Below are 21801 nucleotides of genomic sequence, written 5' to 3'. Positions count from 1 at the left end.
CACGTTCTGAAAGATCGGATTTTTCGACAACTTTGTCAGACCGTGTGTATGCAACAGTTTCGGACAAGATCCAACGGACAAAATCCAACGGATTTGGTTGTCGGAATCTCCGACCGTGTGTACAGGGGCTTAGATGTGCTGGGTGCATTAATTTTCTTTTCTTTTCACACCATTTTCTTCATAATTTTACCCAGTAATCCTGTAGACAACACACTTCTAGTCCTAGGATGAAATCACACTCATTCACTGTACTATATCCTTGGGGGGAACCATGGTTGTCACCCTAGGCTGCTTTCTTGATTTGGATATGGTTTTACTCTTGGAAATCTAGCAAACAATGATCTATCAGTTTTAGGTGGACATGCGTACTTACTTTTCACAGAGAAGGAACCTTTTCATGCCATCTGGTGGGTCACGGTGATTCCACAGTGGTGACGAATCTGCCTTAAGCATGCGCTCGTGTTCCAGTGAAGAGCAGTGTGCTTCAAAACTTTCTTGAGTGCTTGCCCTAACCAAGCAGAGGCGGCAGTAGAAACCTATGTCCTCTCCACCATCCTCCTGTATAAGACTCCGTTTGAGGCCATATTTCAACTCTATTTTCCACACCGCAAGCTCAACCTCGCTGTGTGCTTTGGGGCAGTGCCCAGTTTCCTCTCGACACAGGAGACCCCTGGAGCTGTGGGCACACAGTTGAACATGGGGCACATAAGGAACGGGTCGGATGGCGTTGCATTGTTTCCTGTCATTATCGGTAACGATGTGAGCGAGAAGAGGCACCGGGCGAGGGTGGGATTGGCACAAGCTGGTAAGAGTGACCTTCCGAGGACTTTGATAAAAACACTGTTCACAGATATACTGAAAGCGTCCTCCAAACTCACCTAAGATATCTTCCCAGCTACTAAGTTCCTTGAGGCTAGCACCTGCAATGGGCTTATTTAGTAGAATTGATTGCAGGTGGCTCCTCTCTAGATTATGGTGCTTCTCAAAAGACCAGATATGAACTTCTTCCTCAGTCCAAGCAAAATTGCACTTTTGGTAGTGCAGGATGCAACCTTTGGTGGGCCGGTAGTGCCAGCAGATGGCATAACGTGCTGGCACTGGGTAAGCAGGGCGACGCCTTACCTCGTGCCATTCATTGACTTCTTTAGCATTCTTTGACCTTGAAAGAAGCAGGTTGGCATTGCAGCTGTGATGGACAGGGTTATAGGTGTAGGTGATCTCATAAAGCCTCTTGCTGCACTTGGCGCATGCCAGGCGGAGCTCCACAGTTGCTAGAAGTGGCGTCACATCTGGTGGAACCAATGGCGCAAATTGCCCCATGGCTAAGCCTTCAGCAACAGTATAAATGAAAAATTAGAAATCAGAAAAGCAGGACTGATTATAATGACATACAGTATACTAAAATCACAAGTCCCCTAGCATGGACCATTAGGACTTTTAAGTTCACATTGACTAGATACTAAAGAGAATCCAGCCACCCAGCACCGAGGTCTAAAGAATCACCCTCTTTTCCTCAAAAGGACATCGAAGGGCCCTGCTCATGCCTGGTCAGCCTTTCTCAACCTTTTCAACACAGAGGAACCCTTGATATAACTTTCTGGTCTCAGGGAACCCCTGCTAAAAATGACTATATCTACGACTCATGATATATTAGTGTGATGGTCAGTGGGAAGAATGTTCCTTACGCTTGTGAACACTGGGAAGAATTACCCCCCTTACAAATAGCTAAAAAGATCAATGGTGGCAGTTGGAACTTATCTGAGAGGCAGAAATTGCGAATTTCTCAAGGAACCCCTAGCAACCACTGGAGGAGCCCTAGTTGAGAAACCCTGATCTAGGATGTTAGTTGGAGTAAGGCCGCGTACACACGGGCGGACTGTATGGCCTACTTAGTCCGTCATACAATCCGACGGACAGTCCGTCATACTTTCGAATGGACGGACTTGACCACACACGGATGCACAAACAGTCCGTCGAAAGCTTGCGCGATGACGTGTACAGCACGTACGACGGGACTAGAAATAGGACGTCCAATACACAGCAATGCAACCTTTCCGCCGTGTAAATCCTTTCTGAGCATGCGCCATTCTTAGTCCGTCGAACTAGCCTACTGACGAGCGGATTGTCCGCTGAAACCAAAGTACGACGGACAGAATTTCGAAAAATCCGAAATACTTAGTACGCCAGACTGCACGCTGAAAAAGTCCGCTGAAGCCCACACACGAGCGGACTGTCCGCTGAAATGTGTTTCGACGGACTAAGTAGGCCATACAGTCCGCCTGTGTGTACGCGGCATTAGGGTTACTGCACATGCTGGCAAATACAAAAGTAGAGGTAGTAAATGCTGAACTCCAGGCAGATAACAAAAAAAAATAAACCCATTTTTGCAGCTCTGTACTCATTAATCGAAACCTGTACCAGTAGAGCTCAGACTAGGAAAAGAGACAGTCAGGCGGGCTGTTGCCCTTATGTTCTAATAAGAAGCATGCTGATAGAAAGAGACAGTCAGGCGGGCTGTTGCCCTTATGTTCTAATAAGAAGCATGCTGATAGAAAGAGACAGTCAGGCGGGCTGTTGCCCTTATGTTCTAATAAGAAGCATGCTGATAGAAAGAGACAGTCAGGCGGGCTGTTGCCCTTATGTTCTAATAAGAAGCATGCTGATAGAAGGAGAAAGCAAAGTAACAGAGAGATGAGCTTATCAGTCTGCTACTTCTCCTTTCACCGTTCAGTCACAGACTAGGAAAGGGCCATATAAGTTTAACCTAAAGTGGACCCCCCTCCTTTCTCAAAATCTTGCATCAGCATTTATCTCTGCTTGTTGAAGTGAAGTTGCCTAAAGACCTTTATTTATTTATTTAACTTACATTTTTTTCCTTCTACTTCCTGGTTTTCTTGAAGGCGGAGGTTCCATAACCCTGTCTTCACAGGGTTATGGCACGACATCATCATGCATGACATCATCTCATGACTCTTTTAAATGGCAGCGTGCCAATTGGGGACCCAGGCACCACAATAGGAAAGTATGAAGAAAAAGTCAAAGGATACAGTGTGATTGGTTTCTTTCTCCCCTATTCATGTATACAGGTTTACAGATTAGGGATGGGGGGGAAGGGAGGGGGGAGTTCCTCTTTACCTACAGCAAAAAAACAAAACAAAAACAAAAAAAACCACAAGGGTGTGCTATGGAGCTGAACAAATCCCAGTACTGGATGGACAAAAATACAAATCTTTTGTTCAGTAAAACAGCATCCATATACACTCTCCAGCCACAATATTAGGTACACCTGTTCAATTGCTTGGTAACACAAATTACTAATCAGCCAATCACATGGCAGCAACTCAATGCATTTAGGCTTCTAGACGTGGTGAAGATAACTTGTTGAAGTTCAAACCAAGCATCAGAATGGGGAAGAAAGGGGATTTAAGTGACTTTGAGCGTGGCATGGTTGTTGGTGCCAGACAGGCTGGTCTGAGTATTTCAATAACTGCTGATCTCCTGGGATTGTCACACACAACCATTTCTAAGGGCTACAGAGAATGGTGGGGAAAAAGAGAAAATATCCAGTGAGTTGTGTGGAGAAAAAAAAGGCCTTGTTAATCTCAGAGGTCATAGGAGAATGGGCAGACTGGTTGGAGATGATAATAAGGCAACGGTAACTCAAATAACCGCTCGTTACACCCAAGGTGTGCAGAATACCGTCTCGGAACGCACAACACATCCGAACTTGAAGCATATGGGCTACAGCAGCACAGAACCACACCGGGCGCCACTCTTGTCAGCTAAGAACAGGAAACTGAGGCTACAATTCGCACAGGGTCACCAAAATTGGACAATAGAAGATTGGAAAAACGTTGCCTGATCTGATGAGTCTGGATTTCAGCTGCGACATTCAGATAGTGGGGTCAGAAGTTGGTGTAAACAACATGAAAGCATGGATCCATCCTGCCTTGTATCACCGGATCAAATATTTTAAGAGAAACCTCAAATAAAGACTTTTTTTTATACTTTTGTATGGTCTGGTTATACCTCAAAATCCCTGGGGCTATCTGAAATTATCTGAAATGAGGGGAAGCTCTGCTGATCTTATCATCCAATCATGTGCAAGCTAAAAATGCTGTTTTTTATTTTCCTTGCTTGTCCCCCTCGGATCTACAGCGACTTTACTTCCAAGAGCATTTTCAGTGCACTTTCAGGTGCACTTGCAGTGCAAAGTGGATTTTCCTTTAGTAAATAACCCCCAATGTCACAAAGCTCCGATCATCTCACCACTGGACAATGAGGTCACTGCACTCCAAAGGCCTCCACACTCACCAGCAATTCTGAAGGCAAAAGGGGGTCCAACCAGGTACTAACAAGGTTTATCTAATAAAGACTCTGGTGAGTGTATGTTTTTTATGTGTATTTGGGTATTTACCAGGAGTTAAGCTTTAAAGAGGAAGTAAACCCTGATGGGTGTTACTTCCTCTTACATTCCCTGCAAAGGCAAAGCATAACGGACTACTGTGCATCGCATAGAAGTCCATTATGTGTCACTTACCTGACACAGGAGCCAGCGAAGTCACCGATGTCCCCTGTAGTCCGCCGCATCCATCTTCTCGGTGGGTCTCGCCGCTCTGCCGCTGTCATTCGGCGAAGCCGCGATGACGTCACTCCCGCGCATGCGCACGGGAGCCGCCACTCGCGGCATATCGCCGTTGACCACGGGACGCTCAGTGTGCCTGCGTGCCGCTGTCTACGGCACATGCGCCGTAGACAGTGGTGCCTATCTTTCGGCAAACCGTGTAGCCTTAATCTAGGCTTACCTGTAGGTCAAAGTTGGTTGTAAGGGTTTACAACCACAACCACTTTAAGATTCCTTATGGTACTCAAAAAATAATTAGTAAAGATTATTAAATAGTTAAAACATAAAAAAAAAAAAGAAAAAACAAGAAAAAAAAAAGGTGTTTTGAAGGTGAACAGATCTCACCAGAGTCACCACTGAACAATGAGGTCACTGCACTCCAAAGGCCTCCACACTCACCAGATCTCAATCCAACAGAGCACCTTCGGGATGTGGTGGAATGGGAAATTTGCATCATGGTTGTGAAGCCGACAAATCTGCAGCAACTGCGTGATGCCATCATGTTACTAAGGACGGAAATTTCCGAGGAACGTTTCCAACACCTTGTTGAATCTATGCCACCAAGGATGAAGGCAATTCTGAAGGCAAAAGGGGGTCCAACCAGGTACTAGCAAGGTTTACCTAATAAAGTGTCTGGTGAGTGTATGTTTTTTTATGTGTATTTGGGCATTTGCCAGGAGTTAAAGAGGAGGGCCGTTTAAAAAAAAAAAAATAAAGTCAGCAGCTGCAAACACTGCAGCTGCGGACTTAATCAGCCCACTTACCTGTCCAGGGCGCCCGCGATGTCGGCCGCCCGAGGCCGACCTGTCCCTCGGCTCTCGGGTCCCGGCGTCGCCATTCCTTGTAAGGGAAACAGGCAGTGGAGCCTTACGGCTTCACTGCCCGTTTCCTACTGCGCATGCGCGAGTCACGCAGCGCTTTGTGAATGGGACGCGCTGTGTTCTGGAACACACAGTTCCCAGAACACAGCGCGACCCATTACCCAGAAGACGCCGCACGGAGGAGAGAAGACAGAAGATCTCCGCGGAGGAGGAAGAGGAAGATTAGAATTATGTGCCTAGCAACAGGCACTTCTGGTAAGTAAAAAAAAAAAAATGTTTTTCATTTTTTTTTTTTTTTGATTTTTTTGTAATTTTTAATATTTTTTTTTTTTTTCAGGGTGGCCCTCCACTTTAAGCTTTAAGATTCCTTATGGTACTCAAAAAAGAATTAGTAAAGATTATTAAATAGTTAAAACAAACATAAAAAAAAAAAGAAAAAACAGTAAAAAAAAAAAAAAGAAGGTGTTTTGAAGGCGAACAGACCTTCACCCTCTCCTCGGAATTATAAAGATAGCTCGTCACACTGCACAACTCTTGACATATATATATTTTAAATTATTTTAACTTGTTTTAATATGATTTTGTAATTCATATGTATTGTTCTTTTAAGACGGTTGTATAAAAAAAAAAAAAAAAAAAAGGGGGAAGTTTCTGGTGACCAGCTGTGAAACTTGGGGCTGTCCCTGGTGTAAAGGGACGCGAGGATTGCTGTATTGTTCCTGCAGAAAGCAACAAAGCTTATAACACATATTTAAAGGATCACACAATGAATTCTTACCAAAGAAGACAGGAGGCTCACGTTGCCTGGGGACGATAGCATCCAAAAGAACTCTCTGCCTCTTCTATGTGTGTATGCTTCGTGACCGCTTTGCTCATTATGTGAGTTTCTGTCTCTTACAGTTTCGTTTCACTCAGTAGCTGTTTACAAGCTCTGATGTCAACAGAGCCCCACCTCTTTCATTGCAAGTTGTCAGCCAGGCGAGTGATGCTCAGAGAGAGCAGAGAGAGGATAGGGCGAGGTGGCTGGATGGGCAGGGTTTACGGTGGTGCTAACGGAAGTGCGAGGCCTCATTCGCACAGGAGTACAGCGTGCCGATTAACCCCTTACGTAGCCAAACTAAACCCACCAATTGCACTGCCTCCTGCAAAAAAAAATAATAATAATATATATATATATATATATATATATATATATATATATATATATATATATATATATATATATATATATATATAGATATTTTATTTTTTTTATAAATTATAAATGATCAGTGTTTATTAACCACTTTCAGCCCCGGACCATATTGCTGGCTTAAGACCAGAGCACTTTTTTGCGATTCGGCACTGCGTCGCTTTAACTGACAATTTGCGCGGTCGTGCGACGTGGCTCCCAAACAAAATTCGACGTCCTTTTTTCCCCCCCACAAATAGAGCTTTCTTTTGGTGGTATTTCATCACCTCTGCGGTTTTTATTTTTTGCGTTATAAACAAAAAAAAGAGCGACAATTTTGAAAAAAAAAAAAAACGCATTATTTTGTACTTTTTGCTATAATAAATATCACCAAAAAAGATATAAATTTTTTTTTATCCTCATTTTAAGCCGATAAGTATTTCCCCCCCCCACAAATAGAGCTTTCTTTTGGTGGTATTTCATCACCTCTGCGGTTTTTATTTTTTGCGTTATAAACAAGTTTAGGCGGATACGTATTCTTCTACATATTTTTAGTAAAAAAAAAAAAAAATTGCAATAAGCGATTATTGATTGGTTGGCGCAAAAGTTATAGCATTTACAAAATAGGGGATAGTTTTATGTATTTTTATTAATAATTTTTTTTTTTTATACTAGTAATGGCGGCTTTACACTGTGCCAAGTACTCTGCAGACTGAGGCTGTGCACTGAAACACGCACCCGAAGCAAGCGGCCAGTGTCAATATTCTTCATGCTTTAAGCTTGCAAAATATATTCTCGAATTGCCCACATCAACAAACAAAGCTCAGTGCGACAGAATATGCCTCAAGCTGAGTTATATTATTAGTATGAGTAAATGCCAGTTAACCACTTCACCCCCCGGAAGATTTGGCTGCTGAATGACCAGGCCATTTTTTTGCGATTCGGCACTGCGTCGATTTAGCTGACAATTGCGCGGTCCTGCAATGTTCCACCCAAACAAAATTGATATCCTTTTTTCCCCACATATAGAGCTTTCTTTTGGTGGTATTTCATCACCTCTGCGGTTTTTATTTTTTGCGCAATAAACAAAAAAAGAGCGACAATTTTGAAAAAAAAAAATTATTTTGTACTTTTTGCTATAATAAATATCACCAAAAAAATATAATTTTTTTTTTATCCTCAGTTTAGGCCGATACGTATTCTTCTACATATTTTTTAGTAAAAAAAAAAATCACAATTAGCGATTATTGATTGGTTTGCGCAAAAGTTATAGCGTTTACAAAATAGGGGATAGTTTTATGCCATTTTTATTAATATTTTTTTTTATTAGTAATGGCGGCGATCAGCGATTTTTATTGTGACTGCGACACTATGGCGGACACATCGGACATTTTTGACACATTTTTGGGACCACTGTCATTTATATAGCAATCAGTGCTATACAAATGCAGTGATTCCTGTGTAAATGACACTGGCAGTGAAGGGGTTAATCGGGAGGTGGCAGTGTAAGGGTTAAGTGTGTCCTGGGGAGTGTTTCTAACTGTGGGGGGCGTGACTGTGTTTTACAGCTCACCGATCTCTGCTCCAATCACAGGGAGCAGAGGTCAGTGTCACCTGTTGCTAGGCAGAATGCTTCTTCCTCCCCGTGAGACGATCACGGGTATCCCCGCGGCGATCGAGCCTGCGGGACCCGCGGTCGGACTCACGGGGGTCCCGATGGCACGGCAGCAAATTCAAAGGGACGTACCTGTACGCCCATTAGCCTGTCCATGCCATTCTGCCAACGTACATCATCGCACGCCGGTCGGGAAGCGGTTAAGGACCGAACCTCTTTCTGAGATTTGTTGTTTACAAGTTAAAAACATTTTATTTTTTTTGCTATAAAATTACTTAGAACCCCCAAACATTATAAAAAAAAATTTTCTAACACCCTAGAGCAGGGATAAGCAATTACCGGACCTCCAGCTGTTGTAAAACTACAAGTCCCATCATGCCTCTGCCTCTGGGTGTCATGCTTGTGTCACGAGTCTTGCTATGCCTCATGGGAGTTGTAGTTCTGCAACAGCTGGAGGTCCGCTAATTGCATATCCCTGCCCTAGAGAATAAAATGGCGGTCGTTGCAATACTTTCTGTCACACTGTACTTGTGCAGCGATCTTACAAGCGCACTTGTTTTGGAAAAAATACACTTTTTTGGATGAAAAAATAAGACAACAGTAAAGTTAGCCCAATTTTTGAAAGATAATGTTACGCCGAGTAAATTGATACCCAACATGTCACGCTTCAAAATTGCGCCTGCTCGTGGAATGGCGACAAACTTTTACCCTTAAAAAATTTCCATAGGCGACATTTAAAAAAATTCTACGGGTTGCATGTTTTACGTTTCAGAGGAGGTCTAGGGGTAGAATTATTGCTCTCACTCTACCAAACGCGACAATACCTCACATGTGTGGTTTGAACACAGGTTTCATACGCGGGCGCTACTCACGTATGCGTTCGCTTCTGCATGCAAGCACGTCGGGACGGGGCGCGTTTAAAAATGTTTTTTTTGCATTTATTTTACCCTGCGGCCATCTTCCCCTCACTCGTCTCCATGTCAGGCCGCAAGAAGGACCCGATTGCCTCCGCCTTACCGATTGCCAATGGCTCCGGTATGCGGCAGAGGGCACCGGAGCGCAGCGGGAGGGGGGCCTCTCCCGCCGCCCATAAAAGTGATCTTGCAGCGAATCCGCCGCAGAGACCACTTTTATCTTAAACCGGACCGTTCACTGAAGAAGAGGATACCGGGGTTATGGCAGCTAGCTGCTGCCATAACAACGATAGTCCTCTTCAAACAGCCGACATATAAAGACGGTGGGCGGTCCGGAAGTGGTTAAGCGCAATTTTTCCAGTATTGTGTGTGCTGCACATAGAATTACTGCTTTATTTTTAATTTCTCAGATGTTCTTTAGCGCAGTTTTTCATATTTTTTTATAAATGATCAATAATTGTCACTAAATCCATAATCAAACGTAATAAACCAAAAGTAATTGCGCTAAAGTCTCACCAGTGCATACAATAGGGGAAAATAATTATTTGATGCCCTGCAGATTTTGGCTCGCTTACAAAGAAATGAAGGGTCTATAACTTTTATCATAGGTGTATTTCAAATGATAGAGACAGAATATCAACCAAAAAATCCTAAGAAAAACACAATACAAATGTTATAAGTTACAAGTTGCAGTTCAGTAAGTAAAATAAATATTTGGCGCCCAAGCAAAACATGACTTAGTACTTGGTGGAGAAATCCTTGTTGGCAAGCATAGAGGTAACTAACTTGTAGTTAGCAGGGCCGTCTTCATAGCATCATGGGCCCCTGGGCAAAGTAATGCTCTGGGGCCCCTACAATGGAGGCAGCGCAAGTAAACAGACATCAAGTATGTAGGAGGCAGGCAAGCGGAGCTTCCCCATTAACTACATGAACAATCATTCTGTACAGCAAAGAAACAGTGGGAAAATACTACATAGAGTAACAAAGCTGTCCTGTGCATGTAATATATGTGCTAGATTGAAGCACTATGGCCCCTCTACACCCCATATATCCCCTCCCCACTCTGACCCCTCTACACCCCAGATATCCCCCCATCACTTGACCCCTCTACACCCCAGATATCCCCCCATCACTCGACCCCTCTACACCCCAGATATGCCCCCAGAACTCTGACCCCTCTACATCGCAGATATCCCGCCCCCACTCCGACCCCTCTACAACCCAGATATCCCCCCAGAACTCTGACCCCTCTACATCACAGATATCCCCCCCCCCACTCCGACCCCTCTACAACCCAGATATCCCCCCAGAACTCTGACCCCTCTACATCACAGATATCCCCCCCCCACTCCGACCCCTCTACAACCCAGATATCCCCCCAGAACTCTGACCCCTCTACATCGCAGATATCCCCCCCCCACTCCGACCCCTCTACAACCCAGATATCCCCCCAGAACTCTGACCCCTCTACATCGCAGATATCCCCCCCACTCCGACCCCTCTACAACCCAGATATCCCCCCAGAACTCTGACCCCTCTACATCGCAGATATCCCCCCCACTCCGACCCCTCTACAACCCAGATATCCCCCCAGAACTCTGACCCCTCTACATCGCAGATATCCCCCCCCCCCACTCCGACCCCTCTACAACCCAGATATCCCCCCAGAACTCTGACCCCTCTACATCGCATATATCCACCCCCCCCACTCCGACCCCTCTACAACCCAGATATCCCCCTAGAACTCTGACCCCTCTACATTGGAGATACCCCCCCCCCCCACTCCGACCCCTCTACACCCCAGATATCCCCCCAGCACTCTGGCCCCTCTACATTGCAGATATCCCCCCCACTCCGACCCCTCTACACCCCAGATATCCCCCCAGCACTCTGGCCCCTCTACATCGCAGATATCTCCCCCCCACTCCGACCCCTCTAAAACCCAGATATCCCCCCAGAACTCTAAACCCCTCTACATCGCAGATATCCCCCCCCCACTCCGACCCCTCTACACCCCAGATATCCCCCCAGCACTCTGGCCCCTCTACATCGCAGATATCTCCCCCCCCCACTCCGACCCCTCTAAAACCCAGATATCCCCCCAGAACTCTAAACCCCTCTACATCGCAGATATCCCCCCCCCCCCACTCCGACCCCTCTACACCCCAGATATCCCCCCAGCACTCTGACCCCTCTACATCACAGATATCCCCCCCCCACTCCGACCCCTCTACAACCCAGATATCCCCCCAGAACTCTGACCCCTCTACATCACAGATATCCCCCCCCACTCCGACCCCTCTACAACCCAGATATCCCCCCAGAACTCTGACCCCTCTACATCGCAGATATCCCCCCCCCCCCCACTCCGACCCCTCTACAACCCAGATATCCCCCCAGAACTCTGACCCCTCTACATCGCAGATATCCCCCCCCCCACTCCGACCCCTCTACAACCCAGATATCCCCCCAGAACTCTGACCCCTCTACATCGCAGATATCCCCCCCCCCCACTCTGACCCCTCTACAACCCAGATATCCCCCCAGAACTCTGACCCCTCTACATCGCATATATCCCCCCCCACACTCCGACCCCTCTACAACCCAGATATCCCCCTAGAACTCTGACCCCTCTACATCGGAGATATCCCCCCCACTCCGACCCCTCTACACCCCAGATATCCCCCCAGCACTCTGGCCCCTCTACATCGCAGATATCTCCCCCCCCCACTCCGACCCCTCTAAAATCCAGATATCCCCCCAGAACTCTAAACCCCTCTACATCGCAGATATCCCCCCCCCCACTCCGACCCCTCTACACCCCAGATATCCCCCCAGCACTCTGGCCCCTCTACATCGCAGATATCCCCCCCACTCCGACCCCTCTACACCCCAGATATCCCCCCAGAACTCTGACCCCTCTACATCGCAGATATCCCCCCCCCCACTCCGACCCCTCTACAACCCAGATATCCCCCCAGAACTCTAAACCCCTCTACATCGCAGATATCCCCCCCCCCCACTCCGACCCCTCTACACCCCAGATATCCCCCCAGCACTCTGGCCCCTCTACATCGCAGATATCCCCCCCCACTCCGACCCCTCTACACCCCAGATATCCCCCCAGAACTCTGACCCCTCTACATCGCAGATATCTCCCCCCCCACTCCGACCCCTCTACAACCCAGATATCCCCCCAGAACTCTAAACCCCTCTACATCGCAGATATCCCCCCCCCCACTCCGACCCCTCTACACCCCAGATATCCCCCCAGCACTCTGGCCCCTCTACATCGCAGATATCCCCCCCCCACTCCGACCCCTCTACACCCCAGATATCCCCCCAGAACTCTGACCCCTCTACATCGCAGATATCCCCCCCCACTCCGACCCCTCTACAACCCAGATATCCCCCCAGAACTCTGACCCCTCTACATCGCAGATATCCCCCCCCCACTCCGACCCCTCTACACCTCAGATATCCCCCCAGCACTCTGGCCCCTCTACACTTCACCCACAGCAGCAATCCCCCATATAGCACACTTGCTCGTAATTATGTCAAAAACAAGCAAGAGGAAAAAGATCTCTCATGATGAAATATTAAAGCGGTTGTATAGTCAATTTTTTTACTTTGACCTACAGGTAAGCCTATAATAAGGCTTACCTGCAGGTAAAAAGAATATCTTATAAATCTGTACGGTTTAGGAGATATTGCCCTCGCAATGAGCCGCTGACTTCAGCAGCGCATGCGCAGAGGGGATTCTCGGCTGAAAGTCCGGCAGACGCCAGACCTTGCGCGGAAGTGACGACATTGCGGCTCCGGCCACTCACAGCGCCGGAAGACACAACGAGGGAACATGTCAGCTCCCTCAGCGTGGACCAAGTGAGGTGGTGGTGCCTCGTTCTAAGGTAAGTATTTCATAATGAGCTAGTATGCGGTGCATACTAGCTCATTATGCCTTTTCCCTTACAGGTGTAAAAATTTTTTAAAAAAGTAAGCGTGTTTACTCCCGCTTTAAGAACAGCTTTAATTAAAACAAGAAGTATACTCGCAAATATAAAAGATGTAATGGAATTTCAGTAACAATAACACTCAATTAGCAATCAGCGCCACAGCGGGCGTGATGACGTCACCGCTGTAGCTCCAGCTGCACATTTTACAGTCTTAAGGCACAGCCACCTAAATTCTGAGCATTTAAAAAAATTGTCAGTCTTCACAATAGTCGCGGGACCATCAGCAGCAGCACATTTGTCTGATGGCAGAGAGGAGCATAAGCTGTGCTTCAAAGAGATTTTCCAATGAAAGAAGAAGTGCGATTGGTCATCCTAGGCAACTTTATCAGTTTTCCTATTACAGTATACTCTGGCCTAAAGGGATGCACACAGATCCCACGCGCTAAAGTGTACTATATACCCTTCCCTGATGAAGTGGCCACTAAAGAGCCAGGAAACGCGTTGACGTGGTGTATTTATACTTGATTTCATGATCAATAAACACCAACCTTCTTCCCAAAGAATCCACTTTCGAAGCACCTTTTTATTGAATGGGCGCCTCTGCTGACCACACACCATTTCGGGGCCTTAGTCTATCTACCATTTACCTGATGCGAATATGAGCTGTGCTTCAAGTGGAATTTCCAATGATAGAAGAAGTGTGATTGGTCATAGGCAACTTCAGCAGTTTTCCTATTGCTTTCTTTGCACCAGTCTTCATAAGGGTCTGGTGCACACAGCCTTTTCATTTCCGATGAGAAGCATTTTAAAGCATTAGGAGTACTTTTCTACCAACCACGCCGATGAAAAAGGGCCTTGTTTCACACCTATACATTTCTCTCTGCCAAGATCAATCTGAAAAAACACCCTTACCATGCAAATCAGCATGGGAAAAGACTTAGGGTATATACCAGGGGACAGGGCTGGACTGGGACAAAAATTTGGCCCTGGACTTCATCCAGACCGGACCACTTTAATTTTGCAAACACGCAAAAAACAGTATATAAACTGTATGCAATTGCGCAAAAAAGCCCCTAGGGAGCCCACCTTACATCAGGGTCCCCAGAGAGCCCCTCCTTACATTTGGGTCCCCAGAGAGCCCCCCACTTACATCGGGGTCCCCAGAGAGCCTCTCCTTACATCAGGGTCCCCATATAGCCTTCCCCTTACATCAGGGTCCCCAGAGAGCCCCTCTTACATCAGAGTCCCCACAGATCATCCGCCTTACATCAGGGTCCCTAGAGAGCCAACCCCTTACATCCGGGTCCCCACAGAGCCCCCCCTTACATCCGGGGTCCACAGAGAGCCTCTCTCTTATATCAGGTTCCCCAGAGAGCCCCTGGCTTACATCAGGGTTCCCAGAGAGCCCCTCCTTACATCAGGGTCACCAGAAAGAGGGCAGGTAGTGGGCCGGGACCCTGTGGTTGGGGACTCCTGGACTGACTTGGGGCTATGGGCCCCAGATTCGGGGCTATAGCCCCAAAAGTCCACCCCAGCGATGCCACTGGCTGTCACTGAAACCGGCCCACTGAGCCATCGGCCCACCGGGAAACTCCCTATAGTCCCTATGGCCAGTACATGCCTGCCAGGGGATGTGTTGCCGACAAAAAGGCTCATTAGTGGCACACTTAAATTCATGTAATGAACCTAAACCCTAAATTGGACTGCCTCCTAAAAAAAATCTCAAGTTAGAAATAATTAATAAATATGATTTTACCCATAATCATACCTACTAATGTAGTTTTCTGCAATGTTTTCATTTACATGGCTCCTACTAGCTTATGCACAGTCTATGCTGAATTCAGTATGCCTTTAGGGGTAACTGTTACAGATGCCAGTTTGCCGTTAGCTCTCAACAAAGTGTTCTGTCCCATGACTGGAGTCATACATGATCACATGTACAATACCATTGCAATAGAGGCTAAGATGGCCCTGTCTTTAACTGCAAAAGGATAGGAGGGGTTGGTTGCACTATTTATGAAAAGGTTTGAAATCAGCTTAGTAGGGATTGCATTTATTTAGGAGTCTGCACATTTTATAGTCTTACGGTACAATTACCTATATTCAGGGAATTTAAAGTGATTGTTGTCAGGAACCATGAAACAGACGGTGACAGAAAATGCAGTAGAAAAAAAAATCACACCTTTTTATAAAGTGTTTGAAATAGTACAAATAGTAAAACGTAGTTAAAATATAGCCAGGGTTTGGTAACCAAATCGGGCAGTCAGAACAAGCCAGGAAATCAGGAAGCCAGAGATCAGCATAATTGGAGGCAGCAGACAGGACCAGAAACCAGAAGGGACATTAGCCAGGCAAGTCTTCAACAGGAACACATCACAAAGTCTCTAGATATGTTGACCAAGGCGAAGGCGCTGAATGAATGAGCCAGGCAGTTTAAATAGCCAGAAGGAGATGGCTGTGGGCTAGACTGAAGAGCAGGAAATGAACACCAGATGAGCCACTGTGGAAAGATGAGTGCTGGCAATTACCCAACGACTGAGCAACCTGAGCACTGAGAAGGGACAGCTGAGCCCAGCCCTGACAGTACCCCCTCTTTAACAACCCCTCCCGCTCAGAGGACCACCAGGTTTGAGGGGAAAACGCCTATTGAAAACGGAGGAGGACAGGAGCATGTACGTCCAAGGATGAGACCCAAGAGTGTTCCTCCAGACCTTACCCCTTCTAATGAACCAGGTACTATATGCGCCCATGGAACCTATGGGAGTCAATGATCGATTGCATCTCATATTCCTCATGGTTCTCAACTTGCACCTCGTGGTACCGAGTATCACGTACCTGGTGGAGACTGGAATGTGATGGAGGCCTCATTTGCTCCTCCCGCTTAAACTCTTGAAGGTGGGAACAGAAAGTGTAAAGGCAAGGTGTGGCACGAGTGCTGGGTAGCTGGCTGGTGTCCCCTTTGAAGGTGGGTAGAGCTGGTAGTCACGGTCCTTGGAGCAGGAAGTAGAAGCAGCTGGGCACCAGAGCGTGGACAGGAGCGAAACCAGAAGAAGAGCAGTAGTCAGCAACAACCGTGCAGCAAAGTACCAAATCAGAAGGAAAAAGTAAGTCCAGAGGGCAGGCCAAGGTGGTACCAAGTCAGCAGGCAAATCAAGTCCAAAGACGGGCCGGGTCATACACGAACAAACAGGAACAACGGATTAGGACTAGGCGGGTCAAGAAGGAGCTGAAGATCATCCAGCACTTGTTTGCAGTGACCGAGCAGTTTAAATAGGCCACTGGGCGCCAAGTGCTTATTGGTGTGTGCAAACGCACTTGCACATGCACACTCGTCTGCGCACCAATGTGCGCACGCGCACATACCCCGTGCGTGACAAACTGGCATTGCGGGAATTATGTTGGTCTTTTGCTCAAGAATATTAGCATTGGTGTAATGTGTACGAGCATGAGCAGGTATCCGCACTGGCCTTTTGGTGGTGGAGGTCAGGTTTACCTTACACCGAGTTGGTGAAGCGGTTGCACACCAAAGGTTTTAATAAGGAGACATGAAAAACATTTGAATTACGCTTGTTAGGAGGAAGGTCTAATGCGTAAGCCACTGGATTGATCCTATGGAGAATACAAAAAGGCCCAATAAACCGCTGTGCCAGTTTCAGTGAGGAAACATGGAGTTGGAGGTTACGAGACAACAGCCAGACCCTCTCCCCAACCTGGTAGGGAGGCGCAGGCAGGCGTCGGCGGTCAGCATGGAGTCTGTACCTCTCGCTGGCACATCGCAAGGACTCTTGGACCTGCACCTAAGTGCAACGAAGACCACGGAGGTGCTCCTCTAACGTAGGAATCCTTTGGGGAACAAATGAGTCAGGCAACATGGATGGTTAGAAACCATAATTCGCCATGAATGGAGACAAGTGGTATTGACGGCACTATTGTGAGCAAACTGCGCCCATGGTAAGAGGTCTGACCAGTTGTTATGGTGGTCAGAAGTATAACAGCGTAGCAACTGCTCCATGGCTTGGTTGGCTCGTTCTGCGGCCCCATTGGACTGCGGGTGATACGCAGAGAAGGAAAGCTGAATTCCTAACTGTGCACAAAAGGCTCGTCAAAACCTGGAGAAAAACTGGCTACCCCTATCAGAGATGATAACCTTGGGTAGCCCATGTAACCAAAATATCTCCCGAGCAAAAATGGATGCCAGTTCTTTGGATTTAGATACCTTCTTTAGTGGTTTTTATTTTTTGCGCTATAAACTAAAAAAAGAGCGACAATTTTGAAAAAAAAAACAATTTTTTTTACTTTTTCCTCTAATAAATATCCCCCAAAAATATATAAAAAAAAATGTTTTCCTCAGTTTAGGCCGATAATTATTCTTGTACATATTTTTGGTAAAAAAAAAAAAAAATCACAATAAGCGTTTATTGATTGGTTTGGGCAAAAGTTATAGCGTCTACAAAATAGGGGATAGTTTTTGGCATTTTTACTATTATTATTTTTTTTATTAATAATGGCAGCGATCTGCGATTTTTATCGTGACTGCGACATTATGGTGGACACATCGGACACTATTGACACTATTTTGGGACCATTGTCATTTATACAGCGATCAGTGCTATAAAAATGCACTGATTACTATGTAAATTACACTGGCAGGGAAGGGGTTGACCACTAGGGGGAGATCAAGGGGTTAAGTGTGTCCTAGGGAGTGATTCTAACTGTGGAGGGGGTGGGCTTCAAATCACATGACAGCGATCACGGTTTACGATGACAGGGAGCAGTGATCCCTGTCATGTCACTAGGCAGAACAGGTAAATGCCTTGGTTACATAGGCACTTCCCCGTTCTGCGGCTCCGTGACACGATCACCTGGAGACTGGTGGACATCGAGTCTGCCGGTCCCGTGGGCGCAGTCACGCTGTACGCGGCAATTTTGAAAAAAAAACACGCATTTTTTTTAACTTTTTGCTATAATAAACATCCCCAAAAAATATATAAAAAAAATGTTTTTCATCAGTTTAGGCCGATACGTATTGTTCTACATATTTTTGGTAAAAAAGAAAAATGTTTGATTGGTTTGCGCAAAAGTTCTAGCGCCTACAAAATAGGGGATAGTTTTATAGCATTTTTATTCATCTTTTTTTTTTTTTTACTAGTAATGGCAGCGATCAGCGATTTTTATCGTGACTGCGACATTATGGTGGACACATCGGACACCTTTGGCGCGATTTTGGGACCATTCACATTTATGCAGAGATCAGTGCAATTAAAAATGCACTCATTACTGTGTAAATATGACTGGCAGTGAAGAGGTTAACCACTAGGTGGTGCTGTAGGGGTTAAGTGTGTCCTAGGGAGTGATTCTAACTGTTGGGGGGGGGGGAGGGGCTGTGTGTGACACCACACTGATCACCGCTCCCGATTACAGGGAGCGGTGATCAGTGTCATTAGGCAGAACGGGGAGATGCTTGTTTACATCAGCATTTCACCGTTGTTCCACTCTGTGAGACGATTGTGGGTATTGAGTCCGCAGGACACTCATGCAGCTCGCGCCCGCAAGCTGCTTCTTAAAGAGCAACGGACAGGTACGTGATTGCAACGGACAGGTACGTGATTCCGCCTGTATGTGCCCTTCTGCGTGCAGTATATGTGCATGAAGCAGTCGGGAAGCAGTTAAAGTAGCGCAGTGCTGAATAGAAAAAAATGGCCTGGTCATGAAGGTGGTTAAACCTTCTGCAGCCGACGTGGTTAAGTAATTCATGTGGCCTTGGTGAGCCAAATGTATTTGCTGTTTCCTTTAAAGCAAAAATGTAATGAGAAAATACCTAGGCGGTCATTGCTGAATTAAAAAAAGAGAAGTTGGTTGGGAGCTTCAAATACTTCACTGCTTTCTGAGTCACTGACGAGGAACAATTATGCAAATCAGAAGTTCTGACTTCACTAGCTGCATGCTTGTTTTGCAATGACAATGTATTGGGGGGGGGGTGCAAAGAGCAAAGACACCCAGGCATTTTCGTGAAGGATAAAAATGTACGCCCTCGTTACCTCCACACAGTATATATACAGGTATGCGGGTAAACGTTTGACAGTTATCAAAAGAACCACTAGATGGCATTATCCTACCAAAGCCAAAGAATATAATGCAAACTGATCAGCTTCTGCGACCAATTTCAATACATTGGGCTTCATTTACTAAAGGCAAATAGACTGTGCACTTTGCAAGTGCAGTTGTGCCAGAACATAGTAAACAAGGTGAAACGTCACTTTGAAAAGAATACCCAATCACATGCAAGGAAAATTTTTAATTTTTGTAAATTACAATAATTAAAAAGTAGAGCAGGTGTGTTGTTTTTTTTTTTAGCGCATTGCTGCATATATGGGCAATGATAAATATAGCCTAATGGCACAAAGTGGCAAGATCTGTGTTAAACAACCCTGAACGATCTTGTTTTTTAATGACTTTAGCAAAGTTATAAAAGCCCATATGACCATGAAAGCATGTTGAGGTTTAGTCTGGGAGGGTTAGTGTTACTAATTCTTTTTTGAGTACCATAAGGAATCTTAAAGTGGTTGTAAACCCTTACAAACCACTTTGACCTACAGGTAAGCCTAGATTAAGGCTCACCTGTAGGTCCAAGCAATATCTCCTAAACCTATATGGTTTAGGAGATATTTGCCCGAAAACGGGCACCGCTGTCTACGGGCACCACCCCCCACCCCCACCCCCCCCATGTTTTACTTTCCTGAGCCCCTTCATCTCTTCAGCGGGGACACGCTGTCCTTCTCTCCATGGGGTCCCAGCTCTTGATTGGATAGATTGATAGCAGTGCAGCCATTGGCTCCTGCTGCTGTCAATCAAATCCAATGATGCGGGGGTGAGTCTGGCATTCGTGTCTGTGGATGCAAATGCTGGAATCAGGGAGCGCGCCCGAAAGGTAACCCCCTCGGGAGAGCGCTTCTCCTAGGGGGGTTATCTGATGCGGGGAGGGGCCGCGAGAGTCACCGGGGGGGGGGGGATCCCAGAGGATGATGATTGGGGCCACTCTGTGCAAAACGAGCTGCACAGTGGAGGTAAGTATGATATGTTTTTTATTTAACCCTTTAACATTCTGCTCCACCGTTTGGTAGAGCACATTTTGAGTCACGCTAACTCATTGAAAAATGTGGACTTTAACCACTTCCCGACCAGCGCACGCCGATGTACGTCGGCAGAATGGCACGGGCAGGCAAATGGGCGTACCTGTACGTCCCTTTAAATTTGCCGCCCTGCTCGCGTGCCTGTCGGGACCCCCGTGAGTCCGGTCGTGGGTCCCTCGGACTCGATCGCTGCGGGCATACCCGCGATCGTCTCAGGGGGCGGCTGAACTGGGAGATGCCGTTGTAAACAGCATCTCCCCCTTCTGCCTAGCAACAAGTGACGCTGATCTCTGCTCCATGGGATTGGAGCAGAGATCAGTGTTCACTAAAAGAAAGCCCAGCCCCCAACAGTTAGTAACACACCCCTAGGAACACTTAACCTCTACACTGCCACCCACTGGTTAACCCCTTCACTGCCAGTGTCATTTACACAGGAATCACTGCATTTGTATAGCACTGATTGCTGTATAAATGACAATGGTCCCAAAAATGTCCGATGTGTCCGCCATAATGTCGCAGTCACAATAAAAATCGCTGATCGCCGCCATTACTAGTGAAATTTTTATTTTTTTTATAAAAATGCCATAAAACTATCCAATATTTTGTAAATGCTATAACTTTTGTGCAAACCAATCAATAATCGCTTATTGCATTTTATTTAACCAAAAATATGTAGAAGAATATGTATCGGCCTAAACTGAGGGAAAATTTTTTTTTTTTATATATTTTTGGGGGATATTTATTATAACAAAAAGTAAAAAATAATGCGTTTTTTTCATAATTGTCGCTCTATTTTTGTTTATAGCGCAAAAAATAAAACCCACAGGGGTGAACAAATACCACCAAAAGAAAACTCTATTTGTGGGAAAAAAAAGGACATCAATTTTGTTTGGGAGCCACGTGGCACGACCGCGCAATTGTCAGTTAAAGCGACGCAGTGACGAATCGCAAAAAGTGGTCTGGTCTTAAGCCAGTAAAATGGTCCGGGGCTTAAGTGGTTAAAGAGTTAAAAACGAAAAACAAAAAAACAATCCTTTACAATCACTTTAATAAAAAAAAAACATGCCTATACTTACCTGCTCTGTATAATGGTTTTACAAAGAGCAGCCCCAATTCTCCTCTTCTGGGGTCCCCTGCCGGTGATCCAGGCCCCTCCTCTTCATTGGGTGACCCCCACGGAAAGCTGCTTTCCATGAGGACACCCATGCAGGCTTGCTCCTGAGTACAACTGCTGCATCCATTGACACAGACAGCGTGACTCAGCCCTACCCAACCCCCCCATGTCACAGCTTTTGATTGACAGCAGCGGGAGCCAGTTTGTTCAATGAGAAGAGCGACAGCGGCTGGAGCCGCTGCGCCTGGGCACATCACTGGGTCGGGCCCAGGTAAGAAAAAGGGGGATCTGTGGGGGAGCTGCAACACACAAGGTTTTTCACCTTAAAGTGGAGGGCCACCCTAAAATAAAAAATTGCATTAATATTCTTAAAAAATAAAAAAAAAAAAAAAAAAATATATATATATATATATATATATATATATATATATATATATATATATATATATAATAATAATC

General features: G+C 46.0%; 1 protein-coding gene across 1 annotated transcript in view; it reads right to left on the bottom strand.

Annotated features, from left to right (window-relative positions):
- Positions 1-6369, bottom strand: part of HELZ2 (helicase with zinc finger 2) — a 100277-nt gene extending 93908 nt beyond the window's left edge. Inside the window, exons 1-2 of the mRNA XM_077460425.1 lie at positions 6224-6369; positions 374-1328 (exon numbers count right to left, since the gene is read on the bottom strand). Coding sequence (XP_077316551.1) covers positions 374-1320 — 947 coding nt within the window. The 5' untranslated portion in view covers positions 1321-1328; positions 6224-6369. The remainder of the gene's footprint in view (positions 1-373; positions 1329-6223) is intronic.
- Between the last annotated feature and the right edge of the window lie 15432 nt (positions 6370-21801).

The sequence above is a fragment of the Lithobates pipiens genome, unplaced genomic scaffold (assembly GCF_037356315.1).
Source record: "Lithobates pipiens isolate NorthernLeopardFrog02 unplaced genomic scaffold, aLitPip1_a1.2 Scaffold_28, whole genome shotgun sequence".
Classification (NCBI taxonomy): domain Eukaryota; kingdom Metazoa; phylum Chordata; class Amphibia; order Anura; family Ranidae; genus Lithobates; species Lithobates pipiens.
The sequence above is the reverse complement of the archived record's forward strand: the minus strand, read 5'-3'. Positions and strand labels throughout refer to the sequence as shown.